The sequence below is a fragment of the Natrix helvetica genome, assembly GCF_964273705.1.
Source record: "Natrix helvetica genome assembly, chromosome: Z".
NCBI lineage: Eukaryota > Metazoa > Chordata > Lepidosauria > Squamata > Natricidae > Natrix > Natrix helvetica.
In genome coordinates, this window is record NC_138554.1 from 98824808 (window position 1) to 98843607 (window position 18800).

Below are 18800 nucleotides of genomic sequence, written 5' to 3' on the forward strand. Positions count from 1 at the left end.
CCAGAATTGGAAGTTGAAAGGGGCCTCAGACAGAATCTGAAAGGGTATTGAGATGGGCTTATATGCCAATATTGTATGAGATGTGATGAAAAGAATTGTCTCTAAGAGGTATCCCTCTTGTGAGCTATCCAAAAGCACCATAAGGCACAGGCTACTTACACAGTTTAAGAGCTTGCCCCTTTGAAACCCCACCCGGTGCCTTTGAGCAAAAACTTATTCAACCTTATTTCCCCCTTTCTTCTTGCCATTCACAATTAGGAAAGTACATATTTTACCCCTCTAGGTTTATTGGCTTTGAACTTCTGTATTGCTTTGGACATCACCCATAAACTTGAGGTGAAGGGCTCTGGACTTTTGCTGGTGACCCCCACCCAGCCAGACAGTGTCTGGTCAAAGGAAATGCATTAAGATGGGGAGAGGGAGTGAAAGGAACTTGCTTGCTTGTTTATTTTGCTAACATGCTACAAAGGAATGCAACTCTTAAAAGGCAGAGATAGAAAGATAGATGGAGAGAGGCAGACAGACAAGCAGAGAATAGTGGGGTGGCCATAAACATCCCGCCAGCAACTTCCTTTGCCAGTTAAAAATTAACTGGTTATTCAAGAGCTAGGAGTCATGGAGTTTTTCTATTTGTGGAAGGACATAAAGGAAAGGAAGAAGAAGAAGAGAAAGAAGGAAGGAGGAGAAGGATAAAAATATGGAGAAGGAGAAGCAGAAGAAGATGGAGGAGAAACAAATCCTGTGCGTATTTCTAGGGCAAGCAGTCATTTTTAAAATTTCCATTTAGATCATGAGAGAGGAAGGATGTATAACTAACTCATAGAAATATCTAAAATATGGAAGGTGATCTTGTCTACATTGCTTTGATGTTATTGAAGAAGACTGTTTTGAAACTGGCTGGCTAAATTGTTCTACTGACAGCCACAAGAGGGCGTTCTTCAGATCAATGTCAAAGCCGCACAGGGAGGGGAGGGGGAGGAATATTCTGGCCTTTGTTCTCCAAACATCCAGGGAGCTGTACATTATATTATTTCACCTTTTCATGATCCTATTTGCAAAGAAAAGGTGAATCTGATGGCTCACTTCTTCAGCATGAACTAAAAAGTTGGCCAGAAGTTATTTCAGAAAGTTGCTGCTTCAGAGTTAGAATACGTCAAAAAGGTGAGTATTTCTTTGGGGTTTAAATGGGAAAATTAAGGGGAGAAAATGAAATAATTGTCAAGGTATGCCTGTGTGCCTTTTAAGGCAATTCAGTTAACACCTAAAGCTTTTCTGCGGGGAAATAAATCTTTAAAATGTTCTAACCTTTTGGAAACCGACAATGATTAAATTCGTGGTTGTAATTGTGATTTGGAATATTTTGAAGTTTAGGGTTGAATCTTTGAAAGCAGCAACTACAGAAAATATTGCAAAGGTTTTGTGGTTCTAGTGCATGAAGAAGTAAAAAGGTATAAGATAAATCAAATTTATTTTTTTTAAAAAAATGGATCCATGGATATAATGAATCTTGAGGCTTGTAAGGAAAAGAGTTGCTATCTATCAGCTAGATCAATGAAAATAGCAGTTCTCACTGGTGGCATTGTTGGATTTTGTTTGTAGTTTACTTATTTTAACTTGATGGTTCCTATATACAGAGTTGATTAACATCAATACTTGTTGTACATCTTTTTCTTAGAGAAGCAAAGTTATTCCCCTCCACTAGGAAAAGCTGGCAATTGATCTAATCAGAAGTCAAAAAAGTGTCCCTTTCACCTTTTCCTTCCCATTTCACATTGAATCAGATTTTGAGTAAAGGTTGAATTTAAAACAGCTATATCGATCTATATTTATTGATTTGTAGTGGGTATAGTCATAGTCAAAGAGGAAAAAGAGTTAATGGCCTTATATCTTAATCATGGTAAACACACTAAGAGCTCAGTGATGTTAATTCTATTTTGTCTTTAGAAAATGGAACTCTGAAAAAGAAGCTATAGTGATATTTAAAAGACACAAAGTTCCCTGAACTTACAATATATGAGTTAAGACTTAAGCTGTGGTTTCCATTTAGTTCCATAGAGTTTGAGAATCCATTATTTCCCTTGGAAGAAAATTCCAAAGAAGAAGAAGAAATATCTTGACTTCTGAAACTTCCAGGTAATGAAATTAGGAAGAGTTAGGTATGTGCAGGGAACTGATGGTCATATGAGGCAATAAATGTTCTGGTCATATGATGAAATAAATGTGTGCTTGATCCCAATCTTTGAAACCAAATTTCTGAAATGTGGAGTTGAAACCTCTGAGGATGAATAAGATGGTAATCAACCCATTGTCACCAATATTGCATGGAAACCAAGTACTGAGAGAACTATTGAGAAAATTCCCAGGCAAAAACTTCAACCCAATTCCTTAATTTCTAATCTAGTTGGAAAATTACCTTCCTTTGCATACCCCTGTCTTGGAGTAAGAAATTTTCATTTGAAAAATGGCACCAAAATAATTTAAGGATAAGATGGCTCTTTTAAAGTTTTCTCTTCTGGCCCCAAAACTTCTACATTTACTGTAATCTTTGGATATTGCTCTAATAGAAGTTTTTATTTTTAATTTATTATGACTGAAAGGCTATCTTCTTTTTGTATGGTCCACAGATTGAATATTTTCTCTTCTATTATATTTCATAGCATTGCAATAATATCTGGCCTTGTCAAACAAGAAAGAAAATATTATAAAGGGCATATATGCTGGCAGATCCTTTTTCCATTTAATTTGAACAAATATATAAATCAAGGGGACTGCTACAATCTCCCAAACATTGCATTTTTTAAAAAAAAAAGATCATTTAAGGACTTCAGTAAAAAATATTACAGTTTTTTTTTGCAGAGTTGGCAAAATAACACACCCTCTTCTCTCCCTATGAACTGAGACAACTTTGTAAATATAAACAAAGAAACAAGCATTTATAAGGTGCTGATAACAGAGACTAATTATTCTTAAATTAAGAGTCAAATCAATAAAGAGATCCCAAATATATTAAGAGCCCATTTTTTGGTTATATTAATATTTATCATGATTTTTCTTAGCTTCTGTATACATATTTTATCTGATTTTATAAATTAACTATAATGTTCACTGCCTAGAGTTACTTGTTTCAAATGGGCCGCCATAAAAGTTGAACAAATACACACACACACACACACACACACACACACACCGAGAGTCTAACCCTCTGGACTTCAATGGCTCTGCTGTATAATACATAAGGCACAGACCCACATAAAGCATGGTTTCTCTCTATCCACTTATATTTCATTTCCTTATTCAATCAGCTCATTAAATTTCCAGTGAAACAAATCAGCATTAAGTGTTGAAACATTTATTGACAAGAACACCATCTTAGAAATACAAGCATCATGATTTTATTTAGAAATTGTCATGCTTCTTTACCTCAAATATCATTTGTGGAGTGGGGAAAAAAACCTACAAAATGGACTCATCATTTTAGTTATAATACACCTGGCATTGCCTAGATTAAATCTTTTTGAGGGAATGACCCACTAATATTGCACTAACACAGAAATCAATATCCTTCCAAAAGTCATTTGTGAGTTGAAATGCTAATGACTTTTATTAAAGTCAGGCTGCAAGTAATAGAGGATTTGTGAAAACAATTACCTGGAGATATTTGTGAAAATAATTACCTGAAGCTATTTGCTATCTCTTCAGAAATCCCACAGAATTCAAAAGAAGGTATTCCTGCCTTACTACTGTTATCCTGTATAAAATTACAGCCATGAATCATTTTCTTACAATCCAGAGGTTCTGTTGTGGATCTCAGAAAGGCCTTCCTTTGAATTTACACCACAGTTGAGATGTAAAAAGATAATGAACATTGTGTCCCTGCTCCAAAAAGTGTGGATTTAAGAAAGATTATGTTGATTTCAGCCTAAATTTTCCCCGGATAAATATATGCTTAAAAAAAAAGGCATAGTCTTAATGTGGCAGGGCATGCCACTAAATTCAGTTAACCAATTTACAAATCCACATGTGTGGCTTGGTTTTGGTTGAAAGAGAGGATTCTTACCACAAATATATCCCATTGATATCAATGGAAGCCAGATAATTTCCAGAAGGCGGAATTTCAAACAACAAGCATTCCAGCAGGCAAAAAAACCCCAAACATTTGAAGTGCAAATACAAACCACATTTTAAAGAAAATTAATCTCCCAAGCCTGACCTTCATTTCCACTTTTAATTTTTCTAAAAAAAAAAAAAATAGTCAGTCGTTCTTGTGTGACAGATCTTCAAAAAGAAAATGAAAATTACTTTAGTTATTTTCACCTTTCCTGTCAAGGGATACATTCAACAACATAATAACACCAACAGCCACATAATGGAGAAAAACCTTTTTGAGAGTTCATCCAAAGGGAAAACTGGCTTGGTAGTGGTGATCTTTTTGACAACTTGATACTTTCAACAGTAAAGAAGATGCACTGCTCATATTAATTTATTTATGATTTTTGAAATATAGGCAGAGACCATAAATTTGGAAGCAGACGGCTTCAGATTCCAGACTTTTTCTTCTTTCTTCTCTAACTCACTTCCTGTAAACTGAGTCGTGAAATCTCAATTTGCCCATCACATAAATATAAAGCCCAATTTAATTAGCATACAATGCTGCTTTCCATGATTTTTTCCATCACTCTTGGAAACAATAAGTGGGTAGCACCTCCTTCTTCTGAAAAATGGAAGGGGAAGGAAATGAAAAATCCACCTAGGAGTTTAACTTTTTTTTTTTTTTTTTGCTTTTCTAGGTTTTCTTTTAAAGTCTAATTTCAGAAAATGCCTAACATAGCATGACCATTATATTCCTCTTGATTTCTTGAAAGGTTGAGTGCCTGAAGTCAGTATGGGTGGCTTCCATCCATCTGCTTGGCCTGTATAGATTCCAGATCCCTTTCAATTCGTTGGTAACTCCAGCTAGGTGGTTGAAATGTGAGCTTGTAATTTTACTGGTCCAAATCCTTTAGCTCCACTTAGTTGTGGAACTGTCTGGTTGTTTTCAGTTGTTTATACACAAACTGCCGTAATCTCCTAGACAAACATCTTGGCAGGATGAAAATAGAATGTGTTACAGAATGGTCCAAAAAAATGCAATCACCCCTGGTTAATGTTCAAGGCTCATTGTTAAGACCTTAAAATGTGGCCACTAAACACAATGCACGCCAAAGTAGTTTAGTTGCTCCAGAATTGACCATTATCTTTTATAGTTAAGAATCAACTGCACATTATTAGTTTTACTCCATTGGGTTTGACGAGGCAATTTGCTCTTTGCCTTGCCTTGGCCTTGTTAGTGATTCCAAAAAAAAAAGTCTCACGGAGGAATTCAGGCACTTCTCACCCGATCCAAAGCCTAAGTCAATGTGCCCCTTATCCCCTTTTATCGTTGACCTCTCTGGGCTTCGGATCAGACCCAAAGTGCCTTGACCATCAAAGACATGCATTTGGCTCCCAAAACATGCCATAATAAAAGCAACTTGAATGTCTTGTTGCTGTTGCCCTGTACTTGGGATTAAAGGAGCCCACAACTCTCATAAATGCAATTCCGGAATATGCTGTGAACTATCACAGCCGTGGAGGAAAAAAAGGCATTCCATCCTTACCCATTTCTCTTCTTCCTGCTTTTTCTTGAGCTTGATGGGATTGAAGCTTAAAGGCAGACTCAGAGCCTTGTTGAACTGGGACAAAGATCTGATTGATCTCCCCAATCTTGGGGAACGGGGTGTTCCTGATAAACCGAGATCCAGATTGTAGTAAAGCAAGTCAGCCAGAATTACTATCTTTGTTTGGGGATATGTATTCTCCTAATATATCTGGACGCTAATCTCATCCCTGTCTGTTTCTCCTTCTCCTTCTTCTTTTTTGCCTGCCGAACATCATCATCACTCTGTGATAAATTATGCCTTAGATTAATAATCCAGAAAACTCCAAAATCTCTAGAATCGTGCTCATTTTCTTTAGTTTAGAAATGATAGGGCAAATGCGGATGCTGCTGTCTTCTTCGTCCCAGCAATTCCCTCTTTGCAACTAAGTGTGTGCAGTTAATGAAAGCCACAATCATGAGAGGAGACTAAATGTTAAACTTGAAAACCATTTTTGGGATGGATTTGGACCTTCGCATCTCATTTCTGTTGGGTTTGACAAAGAGAGGAGAAACAGGCTATTAAGATCAAAGCAGATTATTTATCTATTTCTTCTTATGACTCCTCTGAGTGGAACCAGGTCTTGGGAAGGAGAAAAACCTGGATTGCAGTTAAGTCGCATTGCAGTATCTGTTTCGTTATTTCTGTCCAAGGTTTAGCTCACCAGTACTAGTTTTTCCACATACTATCCAACAAAACAGTTCTGTCTGTAATTATTAATTTTGGAAGAAATGATACTGTTCTAAATATCTGATAATGCTCCTTTAACATTAACAGCCTGGTAACTGTGTAGGAGAGGCCGGAGAAATATAAACAATCTTCCTTCAAGGTGTGGATTGAAAAGAGAGATAAGTATTTCTCCTTTTTGCTGAGTTGCTCTTCCTGCATGGTTCAGTTATGAAGCTCTGGGTGCAGTTCTTGGATGGTAATGGTGGGAGAGAAAGAAGTTAGTGGAGAAAACTGGCCTCAGTTGAGGGTTGGGGGAAGGGGATTTTGTGTCTTTCCATAAAGATTTTATGGTCCTGCAAAATTGCAACAACCCCCTTCCGGGCTTCCCCTGCACAGACCAGGAACCTGAGGAGGGGCATCCATTTCTACTCGCCTTCGGAAAACTCTCCTCCGCTAGCCCGCCTTCTTCTTCCCACTTCAAAGGGACCTGTCTGCGGGGAAGCTCTTAGGAGGAGAAGGCGATTTCCTTCCCGTGGGCCCAACAAGCCCGATAGGAAGCCCCGAGAGCCGTTGGCAGATCGCCACACTTGCTCCCCGGGTTGGGAAGGGCGAGTCATTCGGGGAGCTTTGTGTCTCCTATGAAAGCCAAGGGTAAGTGCTGCAGGATGAGAGGGCAAGGGTAAGGAAGCCTCCGGGCAAAGGCTTGGGCCGAAAAGGAAACCCCTCTCCTGGCCTCCTCGATTTCCTTGGCATTCCTAGCATTTTGGAGGGCGTTATGGGCGAAGGCGAGGTAGATGCCAGAACGGAACTGAGCTAAAGATTGACTGCACTATATTGAATTGTTCAAAAGACTATTTCTGACTCGCTTGGGAACTGAGACGGGGTATCAGTTAGTGCTGCCAAAGATGGGATGGCTTGGAGCACGGCGAACTAAAGCACAAGCTGACAACCTTTTTACGCTAAACAAGAAGAACATTTGAAAGGAAGCCCCCCCCCCCCAAAGGTGCCAAAAACGTTTGAGAGTTGGTCTTTGCTCCAGACCTTGTTTACATGGCTCCCAAGACCACAAGAAGCTAAGCAAATGAGGAGCCTTTGGAGTCTTCTCGGTGCTTCTTCATCATAAAATCCACCTCCCTTGTCTGCTGGGCTCCCTCTCTCGTCTGCTGACTGTCGATTCCTTCAATCACAGTTATAAATTGACTGTACAGAATTGTCTTAACAGTTTTGCTTTGACCATTTCTGGATGAAAAAGGGTCATTTTTTTAAAGTAGAGGAGGTGCCTGACTTATCTAAATGCAGATATTTAGGGAAAAAATGTATATTGTTTATATAAGTCAGGGCTCTACCCTTGAAAAATCCTTAATCTGAGCGGGAGATTCCTAGAAAATAGGAGCGTGGAGATGTTTTTCCAGATTTTGCTTCTTTTCATTTTCATGAGAAGGTTTTAGTTTAAGCTTGCGATTTGGACTTCTGGTTTAATGGACAATTACGGATCGAATCACCTTTAAAAAAACACCCTAAACTCTTCATCTTGCTGGTGGTAGGGTAATTCTACACTGGGTGCTTGTACTGTGATATTTTTTGCTAAGTGGGGGGGGGGTGAACTGCTTCTCCTATGCAGAGGTATTGATAAGTAATATCTCTTACTTCTTAACGTAGTATGCTAGACTCAGCGAGAAAGAAGGTAAAACACAGGTGTGAGAATTCTCCGCATTGCTGCGGCTGGTATCTTAAGAAGCCGGAGGAGGAGGGTGGACTGTCTTCTCGATTATCAGTAAACCTTGACTGTTAATAAGCTTGGATCGGGCTTCCAACTTGCGGTGGCCAGGCTGAGATGACCATCGACCTAGACTAACGCCTCGGCGAGCTACGAGAGCTACTCGAGACTCGCCAAAGTTGATGAGCCTGTTTGAGCTTCAGAAATGTCAAGGCAGCCACGAGTTGTGCAAAGAGTGGGATGGGGAGAGGCTGAACAGTTAGCTTACAGGTGGCTTGTTGATGTACAGGACGTAATAATTCGCTCACGCCTTTGCTGTTTTATATTAGTGCATATGCTAATAGACCAGAACGCGCTAAATTATGAGTCTCATTAAAACCCGGCGTTTTCCATTGTTTTCCTCCTCCCGCCACTTCGCCCTTCGTTATATAACCTCATGAATGTTGTCCCCCCCCCTCTGAGAACTGGCAAAAGGAGCCACGTGAAGACGTGGCCTACTGAGCGTGGAACAACCCCAGACATGCCTTGTGCATATATTCACACATGCATGCATATATGCGAGGACACACGCGCATCCACACATCACCTTCGGTACGTTATATTTTCAAATCTATAGACATGCATACCCACCCACGCACCTCCGTGCACAACTACAAGTACACGCACGCACGCACGCACACGCGCCATTCAGACGTGGGCAGGAGAGCAGCTCGCCGCCTACGAAACCAAACTGGGAGGGGTTGTGAACGAAGGCTGGGTTTCCATTGGCTGCACGCAGTCGCCGTGGCGTGGGGGTATCTCTAATCATATTCAGCATGTTTTGCACAAGAAATGTCAGCCAGGAAGGGCTCTCTGCTCTCTTCGCCAAATTATTCCAAGGAAATGGCATGTTCGGAGACCCCAGCTGCAAACGCCTTTTTGGTGGACTCTTTGATCAGCTCAGCCTCAGGCAGAGGGGAAGGAGGGGGAGGCGGCGGCGGCGGAGTTGCAGTAGGAGGAGGTGGAGGAGGAAGAGGCGGCGGCAGCAGCTACTACCCGAACAACGGTGGTGTCTACCTGCCACAGGCGTCCGATTTGCCGTACGGGTTGCAAAGCTACGGGTTATTCCCGGTCCTGAGCAAATGCAGCGAGGATCTGCCCCCTCCGCCGCCGCCGCCAAGCATGGTCCCCACTCCGCACACTTACATGTCAGGGATGGAGGTCTGGCTAGATCCCCCGAGATCCTGCAGCCTTGAAGAGCCCACAAGCCCACAGGCGACCTCCTGCTCCTTCGCTCCCAGCATTAAAGAGGAGAGCTCCTACTGCCTCTACGACTCGGACAAGGCCCGCAAAGAGGCACCGGCCACCGACCTGTCGCCTTTCCCGAGGCTAAGCGCAGAGCTCTGCGCCGTGAATAACGTGGCGGCGGGGGTGCCTGTCCCGGGCTATTTCCGCTTGTCTCAAGCCTATGGCACAATCAAGAGCGGCAGCTGCTATAGCAGCTCCCACCAACACCACCACCACCACCAACAGCAGGAGCCGCCGCCGCCGCCGCCGCCGCTGCTGCACCCAGGGCAAATGGTGGCTGCTTCCCAGTTTGCCCCGCAGCCCCAAGTGAGCTTCGAGTCTTCTCCGCCGTTCCCTCTGGCCGCTTCGTTGCCCGAGCAAGGCAAGAAAGACAGCGAGGATTCTTCCCCACCCAGCACTTTGGCCGGGGATTCGCAGAGAGGAGAGGAAGAAGGGCAGGCTTCTTCTTCTACCGCAGAAGAGCTGTCGCCGGCCCCCTCGGAGAGCAGTAAGCCTCTCTCCGAGAAAGAAACCCTAGGTAAGGATTCCTCATCCACCGAAGGCGGGGAAGGGCTTTAAACCCTTCCACGTCCAAATAGCTTTTGCCAGGTCAGCCCAGCAGCAGCCCCAGGAAGGGCAGCGTAGACAAACCTACTCAAAGCGCCACTCAGATTTTGTGCACTGATGCAGAGATACTGTAGATACCAGACAGCCAGGCCATATAGTCAGGAAAAAAGCTTATCCAGGGAGAGACAAAAAGGACAAACACGTGTGCATATCTCTTCTTATTTTTATTTTATTGTGCAAACCTTAATGCACTGGCGGTGGACAATAGAGCATTCGGGGGAGGGGGAAAAAGGGAAAGGGGAAAAAAACCACACCCAAGTCTGCCCTTCGTGGCCCACCATGGTGCAGAAATGCCTGAACAGATAACAGAGACGTTCATTAAAAGGCCAAAGTAAGCAAAAAGTCAGCGTCCATAAATAAAACCCTTCAGAACCTAAGTTCTAGTTTACGATCTTGGATGCCTTTACAGACCCCTCCTCAGAGCATTTAGTTGAGCTGAAATTCTCTCAGGCAGCAGGGTCAGTTTAGACTGTAGGCTGCCCTGCCAGTGTCCCTGCTGGCTTAAAGGACTCTTCCAGGGTAAAAGTCCAAAGGGCCGTTTCAATGAATGGGAACTGCCTTAAGGGCGCCTTGTGATCATTCTTTCCAATGCCTTTTATGCAGAGAAGAAAGTTTGTGCAGCAGGCATTCCTGCTGCAATGGAACACTAAGTGATAACAATAGCCACGTAGTACTATTAGTAGTAAGAATATCTCCAAACTTTTAAAAAGTAGGACATTTAGTACTGATCGCTCATAATTCTGAAAAGCGATGACGATAAGTGTACCCATGTTACTCATATCCAAATACATGCAAGAATCTGTTTCTGTACTGAGCCTCAGTCCAGAAGGAAAAGACATTCACCCTCCCTAAAAAAATAAATAATAATCTGTAACTCTGCAGATATTAAGGAACCATCTATCCCTCTTTTTCAATATGCCAGGTGGCTAATCATCTCCTGGCGACCCATGTAAATATAATTAATTTGTGGAAGAGGAATTGATCTTGTCATCCTATGCAGATTTGCATGTCCTGTTGAATTAAACGGCTTCAATTCCCAAATATGCAGCTATGGGATTTTATTTATTTATTTAGCTGGTTTAGCTAGCCTTAGCTGAGTTACAGATTTGTGCTGGGGGGAAAATGATCTCAGAAGGGGAGCAAATGTGGAGCAAATTTAAATTTAGCACTGTATACTCATGGGGCTATATTTTCACATCATCTGTCTTTTCACTTAGGAAGAAGATGGGGGGGGGGGTTTAAAAATATTATTATTATTTTGGAAAGAGAAATGTTTGAGGGAAAGACAAGTCACTGGCATACCTTGCTGGCTTCAATACCAAAATCTGGCCGCCTTTGCTTAGGCGATCTTGAGAGGCAAGCAAATCAAGCAGGAGGGTGCAGATTGTCCCTGGTGTGGGTAGAGAGGGAAGACCTTCGAAATGGGCTTTAAAAAGATGGCTGGGGCTGTTGCCACAAACTTAAGGTCAGTAAGGACCTAGTCCTCAAGTATCATTCCCGGTTCCTTCCTGGTGTCCTTGATAATGTCCCTGGCTGACTTTTTTTTTTAAACTAGGCAGCCAGAAGGGAGAGAATGCAGCCACCTGGCTAACTGCGAAAAGTGGTAGAAAGAAGCGGTGCCCTTACACCAAGCACCAAACGCTGGAGCTGGAGAAAGAGTTTTTGTTCAATATGTACCTGACTCGTGAGCGTCGTCTAGAAATCAGCCGTAGCGTCCACCTCACGGATAGACAAGTTAAAATCTGGTTTCAGAACCGCAGAATGAAGCTGAAGAAAATGAACAGAGAGAATCGGATTCGGGAGCTCACAGCCAACTTCAGTTTCTCCTGATGGATCTATGAACACCTTTGAATGTCTAAAGCAGCCCATACAATCCTGCACCCCACCCCACCCCAGCTCACCCCACCCCACCCCATCTGGTCAGGCTTTGACTATTGGCACCTGTGTGGATCTGAACCTTTTAATCCCGCTCTCAGCTTCCCCATAGCTTCTTTGTAATTGATTTCGTTGGGATAAAGCCATAACAAGGCAAGCCCAGCATTCCTTCTGAACTTCCCTTCTTCTGTTCTCACTTCTGGAGACCCTGGCCCTTGAGAAATAGGATGTCCCAAACACTATGTGCCTATTCTCTTTTCCTAGCCTACCCCTTTAAAAAAGAAAAAAAATATATAACAAAAAGCAATCAGAAAAGAAACCTAGCCAAAGGAAAGGTGCATTCCGAACCTCTCCGCTAAGCTATGCCACATGTTGCAAACTGGGGTTGAGTGCAGTTTTCAATCATTTAAACATTTGACCACATCACCCCAAACATGGATCGGGTTTGATATTATTATTATTATTATTACTATTTTCTTGTTTAGCCAATGTTAAGCAGCTATTGTGGAAAGAAACAAAAGTCATATTGTTTAAGAAACCAAAACTGTTCACTCCTTTATTTTGTTTTGTTTACTCCTTTATTTTTACAAATGTTTAATATTTCAGCTTTAAAAGTTTTCTTGGAAAAGAAGGAGAGAGAAAGAGAGGGTGGGGGAAAGAGAGAGAAAAACTGCTCCTGTCCTTTCTTGAAAGATAAGAACAGTTTTATGTTCCTTAATGGTTAAATTATTACATTTCCTAGTTGTAGGTAATTTTTGTTTTAGATAAATGGTTCTTAACCATTTGTTCCTTATGTTTGACAAGCACAGACAAAGAAAGATGCAAAAGACCATTTATTGAATGGAGAGGGGGCGGAAGACCCCGATTTTGCCTATTCTGTACCTAGAAATGTATGTTTGTGTGTGTGTGTGTGTGTATGTGTGTGTGTATATATATGTATGTGCATATACACACACATACACACACTCTGAAGTATTTCCTGACTGTATGAGATAGCAAAGAAGAAAACCCTTATTTCCTTGATACTGTGAAGTTACACGCATTGAAAAAAATCAAGCGTGTAAGTACAAAGAGAAGAAAAAACCCTATGAAATAGATATGTACAAATGTCTATTATTATTAAAATAATTAATATTATTAAAATACCAATACAGTTGGAAGCAAAGTATTCTTTTCATTATTTAGATGCTAGCTTTACTTCTTGCTCTTATCTCAAGTGTTCAATAAAAAATATCCTAATGCAGCTATGCACAAAGATGAACCAAACTCCAGATATGTTGTTCATATTTTATTGAAAGCATGAAAAGATGTGGAATGAGTTTCCATAAAACAACAGCAACCACCATCTAATAATAATAATAATAATCTGTTTTTGTGTCTGCTTATTCTCAGAACTCTACTTTTAAATTTTTGTGAACTTTTACAATAAAGAATAGTTGACTAAGCCTATACACACTTTAGAAATCAACTTGAATGTAGACAGTCTTAATATGCCAGAGCCATATAGGAATGATGTAGTAAGATTTGTCAGCTTTTGTTCAGTTTTATGGCTTCCTAGCATATCTGGATTGTAGCCATCTTAGAGGAAGAAGTAGCTTCAGTTGAACGAGGACAGTTGAGCAAGGAGCTGTACAGACGAACCAAACTGGGAATCTTATCTTTGAATGTAGAGAATTGGCATTGTTGTTGTCACTATTTCACAAGTATGACTCTCGGTTAGTCTAGTAGAGTCTCTGAGCATGAATTCCAAAGCAGAACCAAAAGGACTAATGGAAAACAACGTGAAAAGGTGAGCAATGAGAATTTGGATCTTAAACTTCACTCGCCTATATTGCAGGTTTTCTGCCATGATTCACCTGGCTGCAGGATGTGACTAGGCAAAAATGTCATCTTAAGATTCTATATAAATCCATATCTATCAAGTCTAAGATTGAAACAATGGAATCCAGGAAGTGGGGAGGAGAAAGAGAAGTAAAGAAGGCGGGTGGGGTGAGGTTGATGGGAATTTGAATAGTAACCTACAGCCAATAATTTCATCCTCCTCCTTCTCTTCTTCTTCTTCTTCTTCTTCTTCTTCTTCTTCTTCTTCTTCTTCTTCTTCTTCTTCTTCTTCTTCTTCTCCTCCTCCTCCTCCTCCTCCTCCTCCTCCTCCTCCTCCTTCTCCTAAGAGACTTTAGATCTTTTTTTAAAAAAAATACTATTTACGGAAAACATTTTAATCACTGAAGGCCTATCTCCCCACTCTTCCTTCAGTTCTTTCCATTGCATACTCTTTATATTCTAAACATTCTACTGAAACGATTAAAAATGGCCAGTCAGATTCCTAATATTTATAACAAAGAAGTTTAGTAAGTGGAGATGGCGGGCTGTTGGTGGGAGAAGGGGAGGAGAACCACAAGGAAGGCTCGGCTTTGGCTACAGGCTTTTATTTATTTATATACTGGGCTGGGGTTTCCCCCTTCTTTCTTTCTTTTTCATCCCATCCCCTACCGGGGCTCTTTTGCTTAAAGGAAAGCGGCCACGGGGAACCCCGTTAATTAGAAAGCTGAAAACTGGTCGGTGATTTAGGTAGTTTCTCGTTGTTGAGGCTGAACATTTCTCTCTCTGCAGCATGAAACTGCCTTCATCACTTCAGTTTATAATCATCAAATGGGTGTAATCCCAAACAGACGTTTAAGGAGGATAAAAGCATTGCCTTTAACTACCGAAGGAATCTGGGGGGGGGAGGAGACCCCCCCACGCTGTCTCCTGGAGGCGTCAAGTCCCAACGCCATTGTTTCTTTCTGCGCGCCGAAATGCTGCTTCCAATAAACCAAGGTGGAGGAGGGGGCATTTTAAAAAAACCAATACAAAACCGCATGGAAGAGACCTTCAGGGCTAAGCAACATCCGTTGACTTCGGATTTTTATTTCTGTTTGAAAGGGGATCCTTTCCACAACTCCGAGATTCCTTTACTCAAGGTCAGGGGCATTAAATAATTATTATGCTTTTCCTGTTCGAGGAATCCATTCGAGCTACTTGTCCTTGCAATGTAATTGTGGCCCTGACTGCAGGCTCTGCTGCGAATGGGAGAAAATATTACCGCCTTTCTTTCCCACAGCAATACCGAATTCAAACTCTCTGTTATTTACGGGAAGGAAAGAAAGAAAATTTGACAGCAATTTTCAGTGCTAAGCTACATTTCGTTAAAAGAGGTGCTCGCGGGAACGCGCGCGCCCTTTGATGCCTTCCTGGCTCTCCCTGATTTCCACAGCGACTCTTCTATCCTCATCCCCCTCCCTTTGCGTGGCAGTTTCTGTTCCTCTCGCCCCCTCCCCAATTCAGCCCACCGGTTTTTTTGTGGTTTTTTTTTTTTTTTTTTTAGGCGGGTAGGGGAATGTGGCATTTTGGGCGTTCTCACCCACGCGAGCGCAGACAGCCGCTTCAGCAAGGTGGAAGGAAGACAGAGGGCCCCGAGAGGTGAGAACGCAGAGATTTCTCCAGGGCTGGCAAGGCCTCGGTTACGATCATTATTGGAATGGGTCGGGGCGCCTGCATTCCAGTGAGGCGGCATAAGCAACAGCGACCTCGCTCGGGCTGAGGCGGTGTGCCGGCCCGTTCCCTTTTTATGTTCGGCAGCCCCGCGAGACGGAAGGAAGGCGCTGCGCCGTCTTGTTTACATCCCACACACACGTTATTTACCGCTAGTGTAAATGAACAAGACTTCTCTCTTGGGTACCGGGGGGGGGGTGGTATAGGGGAGCGGGCGGGACGACGTGGGGTTTGAAAAAATAGGACGTTTCTTGGTCTCTGTTTTGTCTCATCCCACTTTTAATTAAAAAATACCTTTCAGATTTTAGACGCAAATTAAAGGAGGCCTGGAGATGGAAATCCAATTTTTGCAATTTTGTCTTCCCCTACCTTGTTTGAAAGTTGAGACTTGTGTCTTCTTTTAATATTACCGAAAAGCTCAGAAGTTTCGCAGCAAAGGTTTCTTTCCGCCACCCTTATAACACAGGCATGTATTTATATAAAAAAAGCACACACACTATCTCTCTATCTCTCTCTCTCTCCCTCCCTCTCCCTATCTATCTATCTATCTATCTATCTATCTATCTATCTATCTATCTATCTATCTAGAGTGTGTGTGTTTATATATATATATATATATATATATATATATATATATATATATATATATATATATATATATATATATATATATATATATATATATATATATATATATATATATATATATTAAACACACACACTCTAGATAGATAAATAGATATGCACTATATATTATATATAGTGTGTGTTTATAAATACATGCTTGTGTTTTATATATATTGGTATACATTGGTATACCTGATAGGTATACGTGCACACACACCCCCCCCAAAAAACCTATATATTATCCAGGTTGGTGGTGAACCTTGCAAACACACATCTAAATATACATATCTATATAGACATACACAAAAAAACTACTCATGTAATATATGTCTGTGCAAATTACACACTTTGAATTAAGAATTATACTTTTTAATGAAATATATAAACAGACATGGCCCCCACAATGACATTCAAGAGCTATACTTGGTATATATAGCTTATACTTTTTCTCTTGATAAGTTATTATTTATTTGTAATAGTCCTCAAAATCTCAAAACCTCTTCAATTCCATAGTGAAGGGCCTCTTATCAAATCTTTCTCTAAATCCTAAGCGCTTTTGAGTGGATGTGGAAGATACAGACTTGTCCCTCTCTGTGGAGAGGCAGAAGCAAGAGCCTAAATATAGAGGTATCTAGCCTGTATTTGAAAGCAAAAGGAATAAGGTTATGAAATGTCTTTATTAATTCGTAGACTCTATGAAAAAAGAAGAAGGAAACAGATCTCAATAACTCAAAACTTTTGTTTGCTCTCTCTGGGGGGAAGATTCAAATATTTCATCTTTAAAATTTAGTAGATATTTTAAACGGCCCATAGATGTTAAGTAAAAAATCTGTGCACACCTGCTGAGAACTGATATTTCAGAATTAGGAATAAATATCCAAAATACTCTCTGTGAATCCCTATATTGTACATGAGTGGATTATGTTAAATGTCTGCATGCCTAAATACACTTCCTTGAAAATAAAAACCAAATGTTTTTGTTCAGGGTAAAGAAAGTCTATTAGCTTCCTTATGTGGATGGGCACCACATTAAATATAACTTAATAGTTGCTTAAATGATAAAATTATAAGCATAACCAAAGTAACCAGTTTCATCATGTTTTATATTGTTATTATATTAAATTATATGGATTGGTTACAAGAATTGTTGCAAAAATATAGATGTTCTTGAAATAAATTTTGACATAGGGAAGAATGCGAGGGAGATAACATTGGAAGTGTTTGCTTATCCCTTGTTGTACATTACCCATTTCTGTGATTTCAAATTGAAATATATCCCCTTTATCTACATTTCTTATTACAGTTATTCCACAGTCTCCATTTAAATACTTTATATAGACTTTATTCTTTTAATATAAATATAACTTAATTGTTATAAAAGTTCTCATTTAAAAATGAATATAAAATAAATAACTGTAGCTTCCAAAATGCAACATAGTGTACAATATATACATTGAGGAAGATTTTTCTTTCCTTCTAAGGGAGGGGAAGCTCATCACAACACCAAACTTTAGATTTTAAACAAATTATGTAAAACATCCATGTGCATATATTCACAAAGACACACACACACACACATATATACATCACATATGTGTACGCATAGAAGAGAGAGATTAAACACACGCATTTATAGATATATAGATTCAGTCATTTATTCACTTGTGGCCTATAGGACTGTTTCTCGCTAAGACAACCATAGAGTTCAATTGTTTTACTATAGTAAAATCTTCACCTGATTTTAAAATAACTTTGGGGATGAAGTGGCTAATAACACCCTCCTAAAACTTTTACTCTTCATATATGTAACAAATTATAATTTTAATATCTTAGGTTTAAAAAAAATACATAGGCGACTGCTAATTATTATTATTTTTTGTTACAACTTTTAGCCTTGGTGGGTTCTACAAAAAGAGCAAAGAACAGAGAGGCGATGTAAAGCAAATAAGAACTCTCTCTTTTCCGTGCTGATTATTCACACAAGACTTTAGTCAGCACGCGGTACCTCCCTCCCTCTGCATTCCCCCCCCCCAAGCATTTTTTTTTTAAATATAGAGATTGTTGAGATTGTCTTTTTCTTTCCTTTTACTGTTGAAGTTACAGGTTCCCCTCCTCATAAAAAAAAAAACTCACCCACAGAATAAAGCAAAAACTCCTAACGGGGAGGGGAGGGGGAAAAGAGAGTGCAGGAACCCTTCGGAGAAGATACTGGATTGAAATGCCACAGGCACCCCGCATTTAGCCCTAACTTTAATTCACAACACTGGACTTGATCTGAGGACCGAATCACCTTTTTCGTTTCGCCAGAAGATGTAACCTTCCGCTCAGTTCCGATGTGCCAGGTTCTGCCGCAGAGCATACCAGAAAAGAAATAACTACTTGTACCCCAAACTGCAGTTGTTTGGGACTGAAATACTTCTTTCAAAGCCCAATGGGGGAAATGCTTTAACCTGACGACTGAGGCTCCTTATGGTTTCCATTCCTTCTTAGGAATCAGCCATAGATGCAAGACACAGACGTTATACATACATACATATATGCTGCAGACATCCCAAGCGATCGATATGCATGTTCCCCCCGCGTGTGAGATATATGCCTCTCTCTCCCTCTTCCTCTGTGTGTGTGTGTGTGTGTTTGCCTATAAGTACAATATCTCCCAAGCGCACAATACATCCGTCCCACATAACCTTTCCGTGCTTGCGCCGTCCTAAGGAGAAGGTGTTGTAACACTTCTGGAAGAGGCTTACAAATCTCAGGGCGTGGATTCTCCTTGCAGTCAACTTGATCGAGGGTGGGGGTCTTTATTTCGTCCG

At 40.7% G+C, this 18800-nt stretch overlaps 2 protein-coding genes across 3 annotated transcripts in view; both read left to right on the forward strand.

Annotated features, from left to right (window-relative positions):
• The window catches only part of HOXA9 (homeobox A9), a 37035-nt gene that overhangs the window by 13685 nt on the left and 4550 nt on the right, over positions 1–18800 (forward strand). The window contains exon 1 of one of the 2 annotated variants that reach the window (XM_081933409.1): positions 13510–13618. The exons of the other annotated variant lie outside the window; for it this stretch is intronic. The gene's annotated coding sequence lies outside the window, so the exon portion shown is untranslated. Of the gene's footprint in view, positions 1–13509; positions 13619–18800 lie in introns of those variants that run through there. 2 annotated transcript variants of the gene reach the window in all.
• HOXA10 (homeobox A10) lies at positions 8893–13157 on the forward strand (the record flags this gene model as incomplete). Its single annotated transcript, XM_081933398.1, has 2 exons — positions 8893–9865; positions 11510–13157. The coding sequence occupies 2 exons, from the start codon at positions 8893–8895 to the stop codon at positions 11782–11784; spliced, it is 1248 nt and encodes a 415-aa protein (XP_081789524.1). The 3' UTR covers positions 11785–13157.